The 17,523-nt window shown below is 42.4% G+C and overlaps 1 protein-coding gene across 1 annotated transcript; it reads right to left on the reverse strand.

The window, feature by feature from the left end:
* Window positions 1-22: 22 nt before the first annotated feature.
* rnf168 (ring finger protein 168) lies at window positions 23-17,406 on the reverse strand. The gene is made up of 6 exons (XM_072573083.1): window positions 16,762-17,406; window positions 15,696-15,772; window positions 11,287-11,463; window positions 8,004-8,140; window positions 4,898-4,970; window positions 23-1,971 (listed from the first exon to the last, which is right to left on the reverse strand). Exons 1-6 carry the CDS (start codon window positions 17,090-17,092, stop codon window positions 865-867), a joined length of 1,902 nt encoding a protein of 633 aa, XP_072429184.1. The 5' UTR covers window positions 17,093-17,406; the 3' UTR covers window positions 23-864.
* Window positions 17,407-17,523: the final 117 nt, after the last annotated feature.

Consider the following 17,523-nt stretch of genomic DNA (forward strand, 5'->3'; position numbering starts at 1 on the left):
CTTAAAAAAAGTCCAATCATCATTTGTCATCTTTCCTCCTATTTATTCAGTTCTATTAATCTGTGGTTCAAACCTAAGAACATCAGAAATATTGATTACCTTCCTCACTGGAACTATTGTGTAATGCCAACAGCTCTGATTTTATTTAAGATTTCCAGAATGGTTTGCTTTTCTTTATTAAAGAAACTACTTGAAACTGATCCAAAATCAAATATCGCAAGTTTTTAACAATATTGAACCCATCCATGTAAACAACACAGATAAAGACAAATTATAGGTACCAGCTTCTTTTAAACAAGGAAGGATAATGCAACTATATTGAACAGAATACTGAGCTTATGGCATTTCAGATTCATAATGAAATGGAAGATAGCATTCTTGAGTTTTTGCATAAACAGGTGAAATAAATCACAAGTGTCAAACTACAAGGAGGCCAGGCATAAATATGACATAGCACTATTATGTGAAGTTTTCCTCTTATTAATGCAGTATTTGAGGATATGTTATTTGGTTTAAAAGGAATTCAGGATCCCAAATTGAACGATAATACGTCTCCGATGTTAATAAAGATAAGCTACAGAATCAATTCAGTTTTTGAATTTCACAAACAGCTCAATTGTATAACATGCAATGCTCTTAACGAAAAAGACTGCTTTAATACATTTAACGGTGAATTAAAGCTGTGGGCATAGTCTACAGCAAAGTTTCATAATATTACAAAACTGAATTGAGACGAATGGGAAAACCTGGCAAAGAAGAACCAAGTAACACAAATAAATGCAAGCTCAACAGTAGCATGAAAGCCACATTCGTTCAACTAATATACTGACAATTAAAATAACGACTGAGTTTTGACACATGCCGTTAATTAGTTGCATGCTTCTGGAACATTTCAACAATAGTCTGTTGTTTTTTACTGTTGCTCAATTCATTCACAGGAATCAATGCTGCACAGTTGGCATCCATACATCTAAGTGGCCTTTGACTTTTAACTTTGCGTACTGTCCAGCTTTTATTTTTCCGACTGCTTATAGCAAAAGAATCTGAGCACTCTCTTTTCTTGTTACCTACTGCCGAGTAGCCAGACTGCAATGTCTGCAACTTTCTCGAAGTTTGTCCCTTTCCTCGTATCCTTTTCTCACAATTTATAGATGATTTGTTGGCCCGAAGCAGATATTCATCAGGTGATCCCCTTTTTCTGTTAACAACGAGCATCTCCTTATCGAGTTTCCTCTGTATGCGTATTGCCAGCAATCTGTCCTGCTCTTCCATCCTGAGTTTCTCAGCTTGACTTTTTTCCCAGTCCAAGAGTAGCTCTTCATGAGAGATTCCTTGGGAGAGTTCAATGCTTTCACAAGCTTCATTAGGACAGACCTTTCTCTTTTTAACAATTGAGCAAGTTTCTCCTTCTACTTCAGAGGAGTTCCACGTTTTTCTTTTCACAAGTGCTTGAAATTTAATGGGAGCTTGGTTCCCAACTTGGTATTTTGACCCTTGATTTGGACATGACTTTTGTTTTAATTCAAGATCATCATCATAGCATACTGTTTCATAGTTTGGACTATCTACATCAAAGCAGCTTGCACTGGCGCGTGCATGATCACGTTTGCTACCTAAATTTGGCAGAGGTGCAAAATCTAACTGATCACCTTCACCATGGCTGTTGATAGAGTTAATCTTCAATTCTGCAAGTAGTACATCTTCCTTGTAGTTCTCTTTGCCCTTCTGTTCACCACTGCAAACTCCCACCATCTCACTTTCATCACCCCCTGGGCTGTGCTTACCAGCATTCTCATCTTCTTGCTGATAATCTCTAATGTCTGCCATGCTAACTCTTCCAATACATTGGACAAATGGTGGTGGGGCTGAACTGCAGACTGGCTCCTGCTCCTCTTCATAATGAGGTAGAGAAATACTGGAAATTGAGTCACTACTTGAAATTATATCATCTGCATCTGTAGATTCACTCTCCTGAATAAAAACATACAAATTCAAAAGTTTTAGAGTATAATGAGTACATAACTAATGCAATTACACATGCGACCTCCTGTTACTTAAGTGAATTCACTCAGATTTTGTTTCTATATTTAATCTGAAGATGACTACAAATCAATTTTTTTTAACAGAAGCATAGTTGTGTTCCCACTGGGATACGGAATTGAAGGCATCCAAAGTATTGGCACATTAATTGTTTTATTTACCTCGTTAGTCTCCTTTTATTTTCCACCTCTGGAGACAGTATCACTGGGCTCCATTGTGTTGTTGCAGGATTGGTTCCCCATGTTTCAGGAACTCAAAACCTTAATCTTTATAGATCCACATTTGATAAACTTGGCAGCTCTGCAAGATGATACCAGAAACAGGACTGCTATCTATGCTCCCTCTAATTTTGTTCTTCTGCATCCACCTGTGTGACACTGACTTCTGAAACTTGAAATCAATGCTCAGAACAGGTGCATGCTAATCACTGTACGGCCACACAGGTTAGAGGCAACACTGTTGCTATTGTTTGCACACTCACCTACATTTCTCTTTCTGGATTGAATTTGGGAATTGAGCAATCTCTATAGTGCAAGCAACTCTGCTATCCTCTAATGGGTAGTGGCCTAACCATGTACAAAGAAAGCTGCATGATCTTAGAAGTTCTTAGTTTGGTTTCAAGGTTCAATGTACATTTATAGAAAAGGGAGTCCTCAACATCAATTCAGGATCCATAAATTACTATTGATTAAAAATGGAACCAGACCAGCCTGTAAAAACTGTGGTGACTAGAGGATGGGAATTCAGAGACTCATAACTCACCTTCTCAATTTTTGTGCATCATCTGTTATGGAACATCTATTCTGTCAGGAATGTAAAGGAATGAGCGAGTTTTGAGAAGATTTGTAGCTCAGGTTGAGGTTCCGGATGTAGGTTTGCTCGCTGACCTGGAATGTTCATTTTCAGATGTTTGGTCACCATACTAGGTATCAGTGAGCCTCCGGACGAAGCACTGCTGATCTTTCTTGCTTTCTATTTATATGTTTGGGTTGGTGATGTCGTTTCCTATGGTGATGTCATTTCCTGTTCTTTTTCTCAGGGGATAGTAAACAGAGTCCAAGTCAAAGTGTTTGATGATGGAATTCCAGTTGGAATGCCATACTTTTAGGAATTCTCTCTATTTGACTTGTTCTAGGATGAACATGTTGTCCCAGTCGAAGTGGTGTCCTTCCTCATCTGAATGTAAGCATATCAGTGATATTAGATACCACTTCTACTGGGACAACACATTCATTCTAGGACAAATCAACTAGAGAGAATTCCTAGAAGCATGGCATCCCAACCAGAGCTCTATCAACAAATAGTTTGACTTAGACCCTACTTACCACCCCCTGAGAAAAAGAGCAGGAAATGACACCACCACAGGAAACGATATCACCAACCCAAAGAAACCCAAACATAAAATTTAGAAAGCAGGAATCACCAGCAGTGTTTCTCCAGAGGCTCACTGAAGATTTTACCTAGTATGGTGATGAAACGTTTGAAAATGAGCCTTCCAGCTCAGCAAGCAACCTACATCCAGAACGTAAAGGAATACTCTCCACTTCCCTGGATGAAAATAACAGCAACAACTGCCAAATCTCAACACCCTAAAACACAAAACAACCCATTTGATTGGTCCCTATCCACCAACTTCAACATTCATTATACACCTACAATATTTGTACGGAAATGCAGGATTTTGATCCAGCAATTTCGACAGGTCAGTGATATAGTTCCAAGCCAGGTTGTTGTAGGCTTGGAGGAAAACTTGCTGGTTATATTCTCATGCATCTGCTGCCCTCATTTGCCCAGTGGTAGAGGTTGTAGATTTGGCAAGTCTTGTTGAAGAAGGTTTAGTGAACTGTTGTATTTTGTATATGGGCGACTATGACTGTGGAGTGAGAGGATGATGAAGTGAACATCCAAGATGGATGAGATGCCAATCAACCAGTCTGTGTACTGGATATGATGACGTCTGTTAAACGCTGTTGGATATACACTGATCCACAGAGGTGTCAACATACAGTATTTCCTCACACTCCTTCCTGACTTGTGACAAGATGAAGGACAAACGTTAGACAATCAAGACCACTGTAACTCAGCACAGAATTCCCAGCTTGATTTGTTCTTGTAGCTACAGCATTTATGTAGATGTTGAATGAGAGGTAAATTCAACAACAGTAAAACCACTGAATGTCATGGGGAGAAGATTAAGATTTCTCTTGTTGGAGATGGCCTTGCTTGCCCTTTGTGTGGCAGTAATGTTACTTGTCCAAAGCAGGATGCTGTCCACAATTTTCCATAAATGGATATAGACAGTTTAAGTTTCAGAGTAATATTGAACGGTGTTGAACATCACATAACCATAAGCAAACATTCCCATTTCTGGCCTTGTGACGGATGATATATCATTGATGAAACAGGTGAAGACAGTAGAGGCTAGGACATTACTATAGGTGCAATCCAGGGTAATGCCCTTGGGACTGAGGTGATTGACCTCCACCATACACTAGTTTACAATTCTAGATTTTAATCAATTTCATTTAAATTCCACCATCTGCCATTGTGGAATTTGAACCTATGGCCACAGAGCAGTAGCCTGGGCTTCTAGATTACTAATCCAGCTGCCTAACCACCTCGCCCACTGCTAGTTCTAGAGCACAAGTCTTGTAGACTACTCTTGGGATGTTATCAGGATATGCAGACTTAATTGCATCTGCTCTCAGAAATGGCAATTGAAGTAGACTTGAAATTTTAATTAGAAACTATTGCAATTTTAGATTCTGCATTTAACATCGGAGTTTGTCCTTTTAAATTAAAATGCTGCGTAACTTTTGCATGCAAAGTAAAATGTTAAATTTCCAGAAACACTTACTATGGCAGAAAGATCATTTCTCGACCTAGTGCTTTCAGCTTTTTGAATCTTCTGATAAGTGGGAGATAAGTACCTAAAAGAAAAATAAATATGAATGATGTTTATACTACTTGAAGCTGATACTGCAGGGAACCCTTCTGTTATGACATGGCGGTGAACTCTTCTGTTAATTAAACCAAACTCCTAGAAAAGCCCACCTTGCCTTGTAATCTGTTAAAATGAGTGACAGAGAACTCAAATTCCATTATTTAAAGAAAACATCAGCAATTAATTTTTTTAACACTAAAAGTGAACATTAAACAATAACTATTCACAACTCCAAGACCCCTTTCTCTTAACTGATTATCTACCTCTAGCTCTATAACAATATGCTGTTCCAATAAGATACTTATTAAAATTACATCAACTTAATTTCAAAAGCAGCCGGCTGCTGTCACCTTCTGTGACTTCACTCTTCCGACTGCTGAATTCCCTGGGCTGTTGTCTTCTTTCTTTTTACTGCAAGTATGTTTCATATGAAAAAGGTACCTTTGAGAGAGAGCTTCCTAATATCTTGGGTCTCTCTCAATGGCAGCTGCTCTCTGCAATTTTCAAAATGCCTGCATTTTTATACTGCCAACATCAGATTGTCTCATTGGTTCGATGTTGGCAAGACAATAAATTCAAACTTGACTGGGTTTCAGTACCCTGGGGCGTAATTTAAACTGATGAATTAAATTCAAATTGTTGTCAAAACAGCAACCAAAACTCAGGTATCCACTTCACAGCCAAATACTACATACTTTCAATTTTCCAGTAGACAGTGCCATATAGTCATATACACAGGTGCTTGTAATCTCTCAGTTCAGAACAGCATTCACTCTCTCAAAGGTACAGCACACGCCTTCAACTCAACAGTGTAGCAGAATTAAAATCAATGTAAACACCCCGTTTGATTGCAGAGTATCATTATGAAAGCAAGATACCTTGCAACAAAGTAAAAGGCCTCAGAGAAAATGCATTCAAGACTTTCCAGAACAGATCCACAGATAATGGGGAGAACGCAGAAAATGCTGGAAATTCTTGGCTGGTCACAGTATTTGTGGAAAGAGTAACAGTTAATGTTTCAAGAGGATGGCCTTGCATCTGATAAAAGGTCATTGAGAAATGGTTACTCTGGCTCCCTGCATACAGATGCTTCTTAATCTTAGGGGTTTTTATTTTTCAATTTTAGATTTATAGCATCCAAAATATTTTGCTACTATGCTAGAGTTTAGAGCAGAAAGGCAAGTCCTGCATTTATACAGAGCCTTCCATAACCACAGTACAGCCCAAGATAAATTTCAACCAATGAAGTTGTTGAATTGTCACCGCTGTTATGAAAATAGCCAGTTTGCACAGAACAAGCTCCTTCAAACAGCAATCTGTAAAATGAACTAGATAATCTGCTTTTTGATGTTGTTTGTGGGATAATCAATAACCAGGACACCAAGGACAATTCCTTCTTCTACTCTTGGAAATGGTACCTCCAGAACTTTGAAATCTACCTGAAGGGGTGCAGAGTTTTTCAGCTTAACATTATGTTTGAAAGATAGCATCTCTGAATAATTCGGTACATGGAACTGGACTTGAATCCAAACTCTCACTTAAAGAGTTCTACCAAGCCATTGCCAGTAAGTGGAGAGACAAGTTGCAGTTGTCCTCTTCGCTCACAAATGGTGCAATGTAAGCGTCATGAGTGTAAACAAGGTTAAACTGCTTCCAGAGACTGAAAGATGCAAATTTAAGGTGAATGATGAAGGAACCAGAGATGACATGCAAACAGTTTTTAAAATCAAAACAAGTCATGAAGATCAGGAATGCATTGTCCATATGAATGACAGGGAGATAGAATAACATCTTTCAAAAGGGAACAGAATAAATTATTGAAGTTAAATATAGACACATGGGGAAAAACAGCACTGTAGACTGGAAGGAAAGTTCTACAAAGCAGAGGAACATAGATGCCAATAGGCCAATCAGCCCATCAAGTCTCTCTGCCATTCAATGAGATCACAACTAATCTGATAATCCTAAATGCCACTTTTCTGCCTTTTTGCCATAACTCTCAATTTCAATAATGATTAAAAATCTCTCAGCCTTCAATATACTTAATGACCTGGCCTTTCTGATAAATAATTCTACAGATTCACTAACCTCAGAAATTTTTTTTCCTCACCCCTGTCTTAAATGAGCAGCACTTAAATGAGATTATGCCTTCTTGTGCCAGACTCTCCCACGAGTGGAAACCAAAGTCCACTTCTGTTCAATATCATACGATCTTACATTTATACAACATCTTGAAGATAGGCCAATATCCAAGGCATTACAGATAAGTGAAATCACAGAAAAAAGACAAGTCAAAGGAAATATTAGAAAGATCAAATTGGAGGGTCTAAAGAAAGATGCAAGGAAGGAGGCAAAGGGAAACGTGCACACAAGTATCTTGAAATTTGACATCAAGTCATACAAGAAAATAAGGGCAGATGATCAAACTTCATCAAAACGGTAGGTTTTAAAAGGCATCTTAAAGAAGGAAGCAGGTACAGTGGCAAAGGTTTAGAAAAGAAATTCCAGAGTTTAGAATTTTGTTTAGCCATTCAAGTCAAAGCAACCTATGGTGGAATAATTAAAAATGGGGACCAAAGAGACTCATGTTGGAAGTGCACAAAGACCTGAAGTTAGAGATAGGAAGGGGTAACAGGATGAAGGAATTTGAACAAGAGGCTTGGAGCCAGTGTAGATAAAAAAGTGTCAGGGTTCTTGATAGCGGTGACTGACACCTCAGTTCTGGATCCAACAGAACACTAATATCATGAATAGTCTACATCAGCAACCAGAGGCTAATAGCATCAGTGCTGCAGGTGTGATGTTTGTGGTGGGGACTGGCAGTGTTGGGCAAGCCACTGTTTAACAGGCAATTGATATGATCCAGGATCAAATATTTGACAAGCCTTTTATCAATTTAGATTTTTCTCATTCACAATCAAGCACATTCTTGCTTGAAGGCACAAGAATGAATAAACAATGATCACTTCAATTATCCAGATGTAGGCGAGTTCGTGATCCCCTTTGTAACAGCACTTACTTCTGTATATTTCCCGTAGAACTGGGACTGTGTGGAATCAATCTATTTCCCTTGGTGACAGATGAAGAATTAGATTTCAAGGAAGTGTGTCTTGAAAGAATGGTCACGCTTTCTGGATGGGTCTTTGGTGTTGAATTCTGCAGAGAAAACAGACATCTATAAAATGAGATACATTACAGGAACACACTGCATTTCATTATCTAAGTGTGGGAATAAATACCCTACACTAATTTTATATTTTTTTTTACAAAGTTCACTATACTTGTATCCAATCAGTCATTAACCTATTGCAGAGTTACACTTGCAGCTCAGCATATTACACGCGTGTTAGAGTCCATGTTGCTCGGGTTAATGTATTCAGAAACAAGACAAACCATTCTGCCATTTGCTAATAAAATTTACAATATATTCATAGAATAGATAGAATAGGCAGCACAGCAGCTCAGTGGTTAGCACTCCTGCCTCTCAGTACCAGAAACCAGTGTTCGATTCCAGCCTGGGGCACCTGTCTTTGCACATTGCCCCCGCTTCTGTGTGGGTTTCCTCCGGGTGATTCAGTTTCCTCCCACAGTCCTAAGATGTGCAAATTAGATGAATTGGTCATGCTAAATGGCCCATGGTGTTCAGGGATGTATAGGTTAGGTGCATTACTCAGGGGAAATAGAGTAATAGGTATGGGAAAATGGGTCTGGGTGGGATAGTCTTCAGAGGGTCAGTGTAGACTCGTTGTGCCAAAATGGCCTGTTTCCACACAGTAGGGATTCTATTCTAAGATGAGGCCTTTTAACCAGCAAGAGGTTATCAAATGGTACCCAGTTATGAAAGTTTGAGGTCACAATCACCCCTCTTGGAACGTTATACTGACAGGCAGGCTACAACCAGCAACTAGGGAAAAGTGAAGACTAGAGATTAAAGTCGAAAAGTGCGACGCTGGAAAAGCACAGCAGGTCAGGCAGCATTCCAGGAGGAGAATTTCTGATGAAGGGCTCATGCCTGAATTGTTGATTATCCTGCTCCTTGGATGCTGCCTGGCCTGCTGTCCTTTTCCAGCACCACAGTTTAAGGCTATAACCAGCACCAGTTTTCAGTAAGAAATCAGGAAGAGAGCTTTACTGCCAATAGTCAGAGCTATCAGCATCGTGACAAGTTAAATTGGCGGAGGGACTTCTTATGATTACGGCAAGTAAATCAGTTCAGATGTTATAATCTATAGAGAAAGCAAGTTGCATTTTTACTATGTGACATCAGACAATGAAAAGACCCTAATTTTCATTGCTGTTATTAATAGATCTTATGTAATTAAAACTCCTCAATCGCCCATAACTTGCATCATTTTGTGTTGAATATACTCCTGCATCTGGAATGTGTTACAAGGAGGATTTCACCCACAAGATCTCAATTTACAAAGAAGGTCACTCAGTTTGCTGTACCAGAAAATTAGTTATCTTCAAATTATGACAGCTGTAGCTCACCCAAATTAGAAGGCTGTTAATTCAGCCCCTGGTAATGTTCTGGAGACATGGATACAAATCCCACCAGGCCAGATGGTGGAATTTGAATTGAATAGATATCTGGAATTAAGACTCTAATGATGACCATAACTATTGTATATTGTCATTTTTAAAAACCCTTCTGGTTTACTAATGCCCTTTAGGGAGGGAAGCTGACATCTTTTCTTGGTTGATGCTTAACTGCCCCTGAACATTAGAGGATGGGCAAAAAATACTGGCCTGCCAGCAATGGCCTCACCCTGTGAATGAATAAGAAAAAAAACACCTGCTGCATTAGAAATACACAACAGTTACAGGTCTTGCCAGTGATGCCCGCATCCTATGAAAGGACAAAATCTATTGCCCATTCCAAGTTGTCCTAAGAAGGTTTTTGTGGGCTGCCTATTTGACTGGCTGATGTTGCAGCAATTTAATACATTTGAGTAGTTCGCTAGGAACGTTCAGTCACGCTGCAGTGTGGGGACTGGAACCTCATAGACCTTCTAAGTATGGCAGTTTCCTCTGCTGAAATTAGTGAACCAGTTATGTTTTTAAGAATCAGTCAGCTTTGTGGTTTTATTACCAATCTTTTAGTTTTTAAATAAACTGAATTCAAATTGTCACGCTCTGGGATGCAACTCCAGTCCTCGAGGCCAGAAAAATAATCACATCATCAAATCCAAATAGACTGATAGTAGAGATAGTGGGGACCAGAGAGAGAGAGAAAAAAAAAGAGGGAAAGTTGAATGTCAGTGTTCATGGAAGCTGACCTTACATTTGTGGTTACTAATTCTAACCCTCAAAGATCCAAGAATGGATGTTGGTGAAATCCCAAGGTGGTAGTAGATGGACAAGGGACAATGTAGGAAGAGATTTTCTGTTCCACATTGGACAACAGTGGAGTTTACTATGTGCAGCAACATATCACAGTTAGTCACTGAAAAGCTTTTATGCTTTTCATCAGAGCCTTTTCAGTGCTGTGGGAGGAAGAAAAAAAATTTAATAATTTGGAAGAACTTAAATAAGGAGTTATGAAATATTTAGTTGGCAATAATTTGAAGTACGGGGGAACAGGAGGTAAGATATTCAGATACTCAAAACAAACTGACACTGAATAAGTGCAAACAAAAAATGTCAGCAACTAAAAGCAATATAGCTAACAGGAGTTGAAACCAAATTTTATGGTATTAGAAGGTGAAACTGGAATTCTGCCAGAAGTCAAATTTTTAATCAAAATCAATGTGTCAAGACAGTTGTCACATTCAGACTTTCCATTTTTAACAAACATATTTCCTTCCTATAATAGTTGAATGCTAGAAAATGGCCCATATGTTCACAGTGCAACGAAATATCAGGAATCACAGAATGCCCGAGTAATCAAGTCGCAGATTTCCCTGAGAAATGCAAAAATTGTTTTTTTAATTCAATTTGAAAGGTAAATGTGTTGTGGAAAACCCCACTCTTGAAAGCAATCAGACTCAAACGTTTCAATGATACAATACTAACCATAATTACAAGCCTATCCAGCTTCCTTTTGAATGCTGGATGAAAATCTACCAGAGATGCACAAGTCAGAAATCTACGACAAAGGTTGAAGCTCCTCTGCAAATGCTCTGACGAGAAACCAGAAAACGTATACAAGGGGTGTATAAATCAACCCTTTTTCTTAAGCGATTTTAATGCTCCAAAGAACTTAAAAATATTTAGAATGACCACCACCAGTACACCACTCCCATGCCTCCCCCCGCCCCCCCATCCAAAATAATTCAGGGTTAACTTTGATGATTACTTACCACTTCTTTACTCAGCATTTGAGCTAGCTCTTCATCTCTTTTTAATTGTTCACCTACTTCCTTCCTCTGCTTTTCCTCTTTTATTAGTCGCTCCTTCTCCTCTGCCAGTATTTTCTGAATTAAGTCTTCACTGGCTCGCTGTTCCTCCTCATCACGAGCTTGACGCTCTGCCCTTAGCTGTGAAGTAATTCAGTCTCATTATGTGTGGTTGAAAAATTTTAGATTCTACTACAGAATCCACACAAAGTCCTGCAAGCAATTTTGAACCCATTTTATAAAGAGGTCATTTCATAAGAGCTCTTAGTTGTGCTGCTATCCAAGCAAGTCAACATTCTTACAATCATACACCTTTATTACTTTCACCCAAATTATTCACCTGCTTAATTCTAAATGATCTAGGGGCACATATATCCAGAGATAATCCAACGGAAGTTGTTCCAGGACTCAGAAGCTTCTACCTCAACTCACATAACAGTATTCCCACAGGTAAGCAGGAGTTCAACATTTGTTCAACAGCCAAAGTAAACGGTGAAACAATATTGAGGAAATCAGATGCATATTATCACAGCAATTAGAAGATAAGCTGTGATGTGAAATCAGCTCACTTTCAATGTTTAGATACTGTATCATATGAAGGGTCAAAGAATTATTGAAATTGGCCTTCTGTAATCTGACAGCCTCTGGACAGAGCTGCTGCCAGACCAAGGCAAATCACGTCACGGTCTGCGCGGGAGTTCTTAAAACAACTCCTAAGGCATTCGGTCATGAGACTGAAGCATTTCATTTGACATTTCTCACTAACAGCTGAGTGCAACAAGATAAACTGCTTTACTGGAATGTCCAACAAATACAATCGTAATTGCTCCAAAATTAAATAAAAAATTCATGAAAATAAAGGCGAGTGCAGATAAGACACGTGCACATCATAATTGCATGACCTAAATGACTTTACATGGACCAAAACCAGAACTAGAACTATACTGCAAATGCAGACCGCAGGGGTCACCGGATGAGAGGCACTGCATTCACCTTCAATTTAACAATTTCTCGCTACAATTAAACAATTAGCAATTGCAATTCTTTTGAAACTATGCACATTGACACAATTTGGTTGGTAATGTATAGCCATCCAAGCTTTATAGTAGGCCGAATTTCACAGATGAACCATAAAATTTAATGAATAAAACAATTCTTCCAGTGGTCTTTAATTTAACATTGGATCCACACAGTAAATTATGATGGATGGTCAATCAGCAGTGCAACAACCTGAATTCCTGATGCACTGCTCAAACTGCAGTTCACATCTTGACCTGTAATGTTAACTTGCAGTCTATCCAAATTTCAGCGGATCTTTCCAGCGAAGCACTGTTCTTTTGTTCTCATATAAACTTGAAAGCCACACAGAATGGTGTCCTTTTCTCATTCTCCTGCTGATGACATTGACCCCTTACCGAGACATGTTTCACACGAGTGGCTGCTTATCCAAATGAATAATTTTCTGTGTGAACCTAGAAAAAACTCCAAATATAATCCTAATCTCTTCTTCAGTTTTGTTATTTGGGAATATGATTAATTACCTTAACTTGGTTCTTGACTACAATGAAAAAGGTTTATTAATTTTAAATAAATTTAATGACAAATGAACTCAGTAGGCATTGCAGCATGCAACACAGATTAACATGCAAAAATTTGCTTTATTCATAAAAACGCTTCTTTATCAACATTCACAGGTGCTAAAGCAGTTCTGCAGAGTCTTTGGGTATCAAGAAAAACGATAGGAATTTGACATTCTCTTCAGTTGCAAAAACCAAAGGCATTTCCTCTTCATGCAAGGCACTGTTTACATATATTGAAGCAGTAAGAGAGTCTGATAACCGTACAGACCCTCATTATACTTCAGCTGAAAGACCTTAGACAGCAGATTTTCTTCACTGTACCCTGGCAGCAGCTGCTCCAAGCTTTAGTGCACGCCTCAGCATGCAGTCCTGGGTCTTGGAACTTGCCAGTCTGCAACACTTGGTCAATGTCCACTCTACACTGGAGGCCCAACAGCTTTCAGACAGATCACAGCATCTTTCACAGAGTTGATGGTCTTCCGCAGTCAACATTTGTCTCAGTGCACGCAGAGAGTTGCAGCCCATAGAGAACATCACAAAGTGTTAGGGACGAACCTCAACAAAAACCATTGCATCTTTCGCCAGACCTTCTTTTGCAAAGGCACATCCCACGAGATACATGACAGTCTCTTCACCAGCATAGGTGTGAAATACTCTCAGCGTTGCTGCACGTGTAGCAGGTTTGGCCCAATTCCCAAACCTGCACTGTGCAATCACCATGCCATTTTCCACTTGATCTGAGGTCAAAGATGGATAGCAAAATATCCCTACCCATACACATCTGATCCTCCCAAGCAACTCTAGATAATGATTAAGAGCAGGAACTTTTTTTTTTAAAGAACTCCCTTACTTTGAGTAACAATTTCTCACTGCAATTAAACAACAAGCATATAAAATTTTTTTGAGACTATGCACATTGACACAATTTGGTTGGTAATGTATCGCCATACCAAGCTTTACAGTAGCCTGAGGACTAAGGACAGATTAGTAGAAGAACCCAAGAGCTGTGATATCTAAATAGCTCAATAACAAACTGCTGGGACCGAGCTCAATGAAGATTGATTTTGCATGTGAACAGAATTAATTATTTCTAGCATTCATGCCTTCTGACTGCAAAAAAGTCAATGAGAAATATAACGTTCCTAATCATGTGATCAGCCAATACAGTGAGCTGACAAGGCTCATGCAACACACACGGTGCAGAACTTTTGCCTGTTCTTTGAAATTTGACAACATGCATGAGTTTGCCTTTAATTTCCTCTGAAAGGATGTAATTACATTCCACAAAGACATCCCAAACCAGATAAAGCACCATTAAAGGAGCCCATTCATTTCTCAGACAGGGCTTTGAGTATGAAATTCACCAACATTTCCCAAGATCAAACTTTAAAGGAAAGGCACATTCTACTGAACTCATTAGCAGGGTGGCATGGTTAGCACTGCTGCCTCACAGCACCAGGGTCCCAGCCTCAGGTGACTGTGTGTGGAGCTTGCACATTCTCCCAGTGTCTGCGTAGGTTTCCTCCCACAGTCCAAGATGTGCACACCAGGTGAATTGGCCATGCCAAATTGCTCGTAGTGTTAGGTGCATTAGTCAGAGGGAAATGGGTTACTCTTCGGAGGGTCAGTGGATTAGTTGGGCTGAAGGGCCTGTTTCCACACTATAGGGAATCTAACCTTAACTGTTGATTATTTAAAGTTTGGCAAGAGTTTCATGTGACATTTCCAAGATTAGGAGGCGGTTTCTTTAAACACATGCCCACGAGCAGGAGAGATTGACAAGGAGCCAGATTTATACATAAGCCGACTGACTATTCACTGGAGAGGGAAGTCAGAGGGACAGTCCTTTGCTTTCAACAAATACATCACAAATCACTACCATGCACAAGGAATAATAGCATTGTAGGGAAGAAGTCAGACTTGAGAAAGCATGGTGCTGGAAAAGCACAAGTCAGGCAGTAAAGAAGGAGCAGGAGAGTCAACGTTTCAGGCATGACCCTTCTTCAGCATGGCCTAGTAATGGGAGCCTTGTCCATCTCAAACCTACAGAACTGGTTAAGTTAGCCCACACCCAGAGATTATTCTGGTAAAAAGTACTATTCTGAAACATGAAAAACAATGAATTCAAAAATATTCAATTTTGAAGTTAAGATATCATTTGGCATTACAAAATTTGGGCTTTTATGTTCACTGAAGGTAGGCTTTTTGGAAGGGTCAAGAACTCTTTAAAAGCAAGAGTCAAATCAGTATCGCTATCTGATGAGGTAATTGCTGAAGCGATTACTAAAGTTAAGCTTAGAAAAGGCAGAAGCAGATGATAGATCTTTTTCTCTGAACTTCATGTTGTTCAACAGCTTTAAAGTAGTCAGGATTAGAGAGAAATTACTAAAGTATTTTATGTATTTTGGGGAGCGATGGTGCAAACCACACCTGGTCAATCTGCAGTCACCAAAGGCAAATGCTTGTGACTTGATCAGTTGAGTGAGACATTAGAGTAAAGTTACTTCACTGATATTAACTTTCTGTAAAACATATTGCTGGGGATAAAAGGGATGAATCTGTTTGTTGTTTATAAAATAATTCCAACTTGTCTTTATGTCCCTTTAGTGTAAAGTACATGAAGAGCCTCATGTACTTATGCACAGAGACTGACCATTAAATTCCAAAACTAAAACCTTCATTTATCATGCCAGGTTTCACTCTAGAATCCAACCCATCCAGCATGATTACCAGCTGAAATCGTGCCAATAGTTGAGTCTAGTACACAGAACAGAAACCTACAGAATCTCTCACCTTACTAATCTGCTCTTCGTACTCCTTCCGAACCTCACCGGGTTTGCACAGTTGAGGTCGTGAACACAATCTGTCAACTTGTAAAAGAATGAATAGGTCAATTTGTAGTACACAGTCCTAAACGTTTTCACCAATGGGAGGGGTAGAGGCAGTACAGTGAGTGTGTATGGATGGATGTATGGGGAGAGAGCTGGGGAGGGGAGGAGAGGCGCAGCGAGGGGGGCCGGGGGAGGCGCAGCGAGGGGGGCCGGGGGAGGCGCAGCGAGGGGGGCCGGGGGAGGCGCAGCGAGGGGGGCCGGGGGAGGCGCAGCGAGGGGGGCCGGGGGAGGCGCAGCGAGGGGGGCCGGGGGAGGCGCAGCGAGGGGGGCCGGGGGAGGCGCAGCGAGGGGGGCCGGGGGAGGCGCAGCGAGGGGGGCCGGGGGAGGCGCAGCGGTGTGGGGTGGGGGGGCGTGTGCAGTGGGGTGGGGGGGGTGCAGTGGGGTGGGGGGGGTGGGTGCAGTGGGGTGGGTGCAGTGGGGCGGGCGGGCAGGGTGGGTGCAGTGGGGCGGGCAGGGTGGGTGCAGTGGGGTGGGTGCAGTGGGGCGGGCAGGGTGGGTGCAGTGGCGCGGGGTGGGTGCAGTGGGGTGGGGGGGTGCAGTGGGGTGGGGTGGGGGGGTGCAGTGGGGTGGGGTGGGTGCAGGGGGGGGTGGGTGCAGTGGGGCGGGCGGGGTGGGTGCAGTGGGGTGGGGTGGAGGGGGTGGGGTGGAGGGGGTGGGGTGGAGGGGGTGGGGTGGAGGGGGTGGGGTGGGGTGGGTGCAGGGGGGTGGGGTGGGGGGGGTGGGTGCAGGGGGGTGGGGTGGGGGGGGTGGGTGCAGGGGGGTGGGGTGGGGGGGGGTGGGTGCAGGGGGGCGGGTGCAGTGGGGCGGGTGGGGGGTGTATCGTGGGGATGGGGTGTATTGCGGACAGGGGGGAGGGGGTGTGTATGAAGAGTGCCTCCTGCCTTGAGCCGTCATTACGGTTCCTGACGTGCAGAACCCGTTCCCCCGGCACTTTCCCTTTCCGTCTCTCCCCTCCCTCCCTCCCTCACCTTCTCGGTGGTTGTTTTCCTCGGCCTGGAGCCGGGGGTACTGCTGCTTGATGCGCTCCTGCAGCTCCGCGTTCACCAAGGTGCCGTCTCGGGCCTTGCCCCGGGCCCAGTTGGACAGGCGGCGGCGGCAGAGCGGACAGTTGAGGTTACTGATTTCTACCGTCTGCTGGAAGCAGCCCAGGCACAGCGAGTGTCCGCACGGCGGTGTCACCGGCTCGGCCAGGAGCTCCTGACAGACCGGGCACAAGCACTCGGCCAGGCTGAGGGCCGCAGCGGGGACAGCGCCCGGGGAGGCGCCCTCGGACAGACCGCTCCGTCTCTTGCGGCCCATTGCGGCCGCTCGGGCCGGCTGAGGGGCGCTCCCCCGTGTTCCTTTTCCTCCCCGAGTTATTTCCCTCAGAGCGGGTGAGGGGCGAAGTCTAAACGACCGCCAACGGCGTCTTCTCTTCAAAACACCGCCATCTCCCGCTCTCGAGCGCAAACGCTGCACTACGACTGCGCCACTTCCCCCACCCACCGCAGCGGCTGCGGCTGCGCGCGATCTCCCGCTCCCTCAACCGTCTTGCTGACTGAGACTGCGCGCGATCCCCAACACCCGTCCACCCGTCTTGCTGACTGCGGCTGCGCGCGATCCCCGACACCCGTCTTGCTGACTGAGGCTGCGCGCGATCCCCAACACCCGTCTTGCGGACTGAGGCTGCGCGCGATCCCCAACACCCGTCTTGCGGACTGAGGCTGCGCGCGATCCCCAACACCCGTCTT

This window comes from Chiloscyllium punctatum, chromosome 6 (genome assembly GCF_047496795.1).
Source record: "Chiloscyllium punctatum isolate Juve2018m chromosome 6, sChiPun1.3, whole genome shotgun sequence".
Lineage (NCBI taxonomy): Eukaryota > Metazoa > Chordata > Chondrichthyes > Orectolobiformes > Hemiscylliidae > Chiloscyllium > Chiloscyllium punctatum.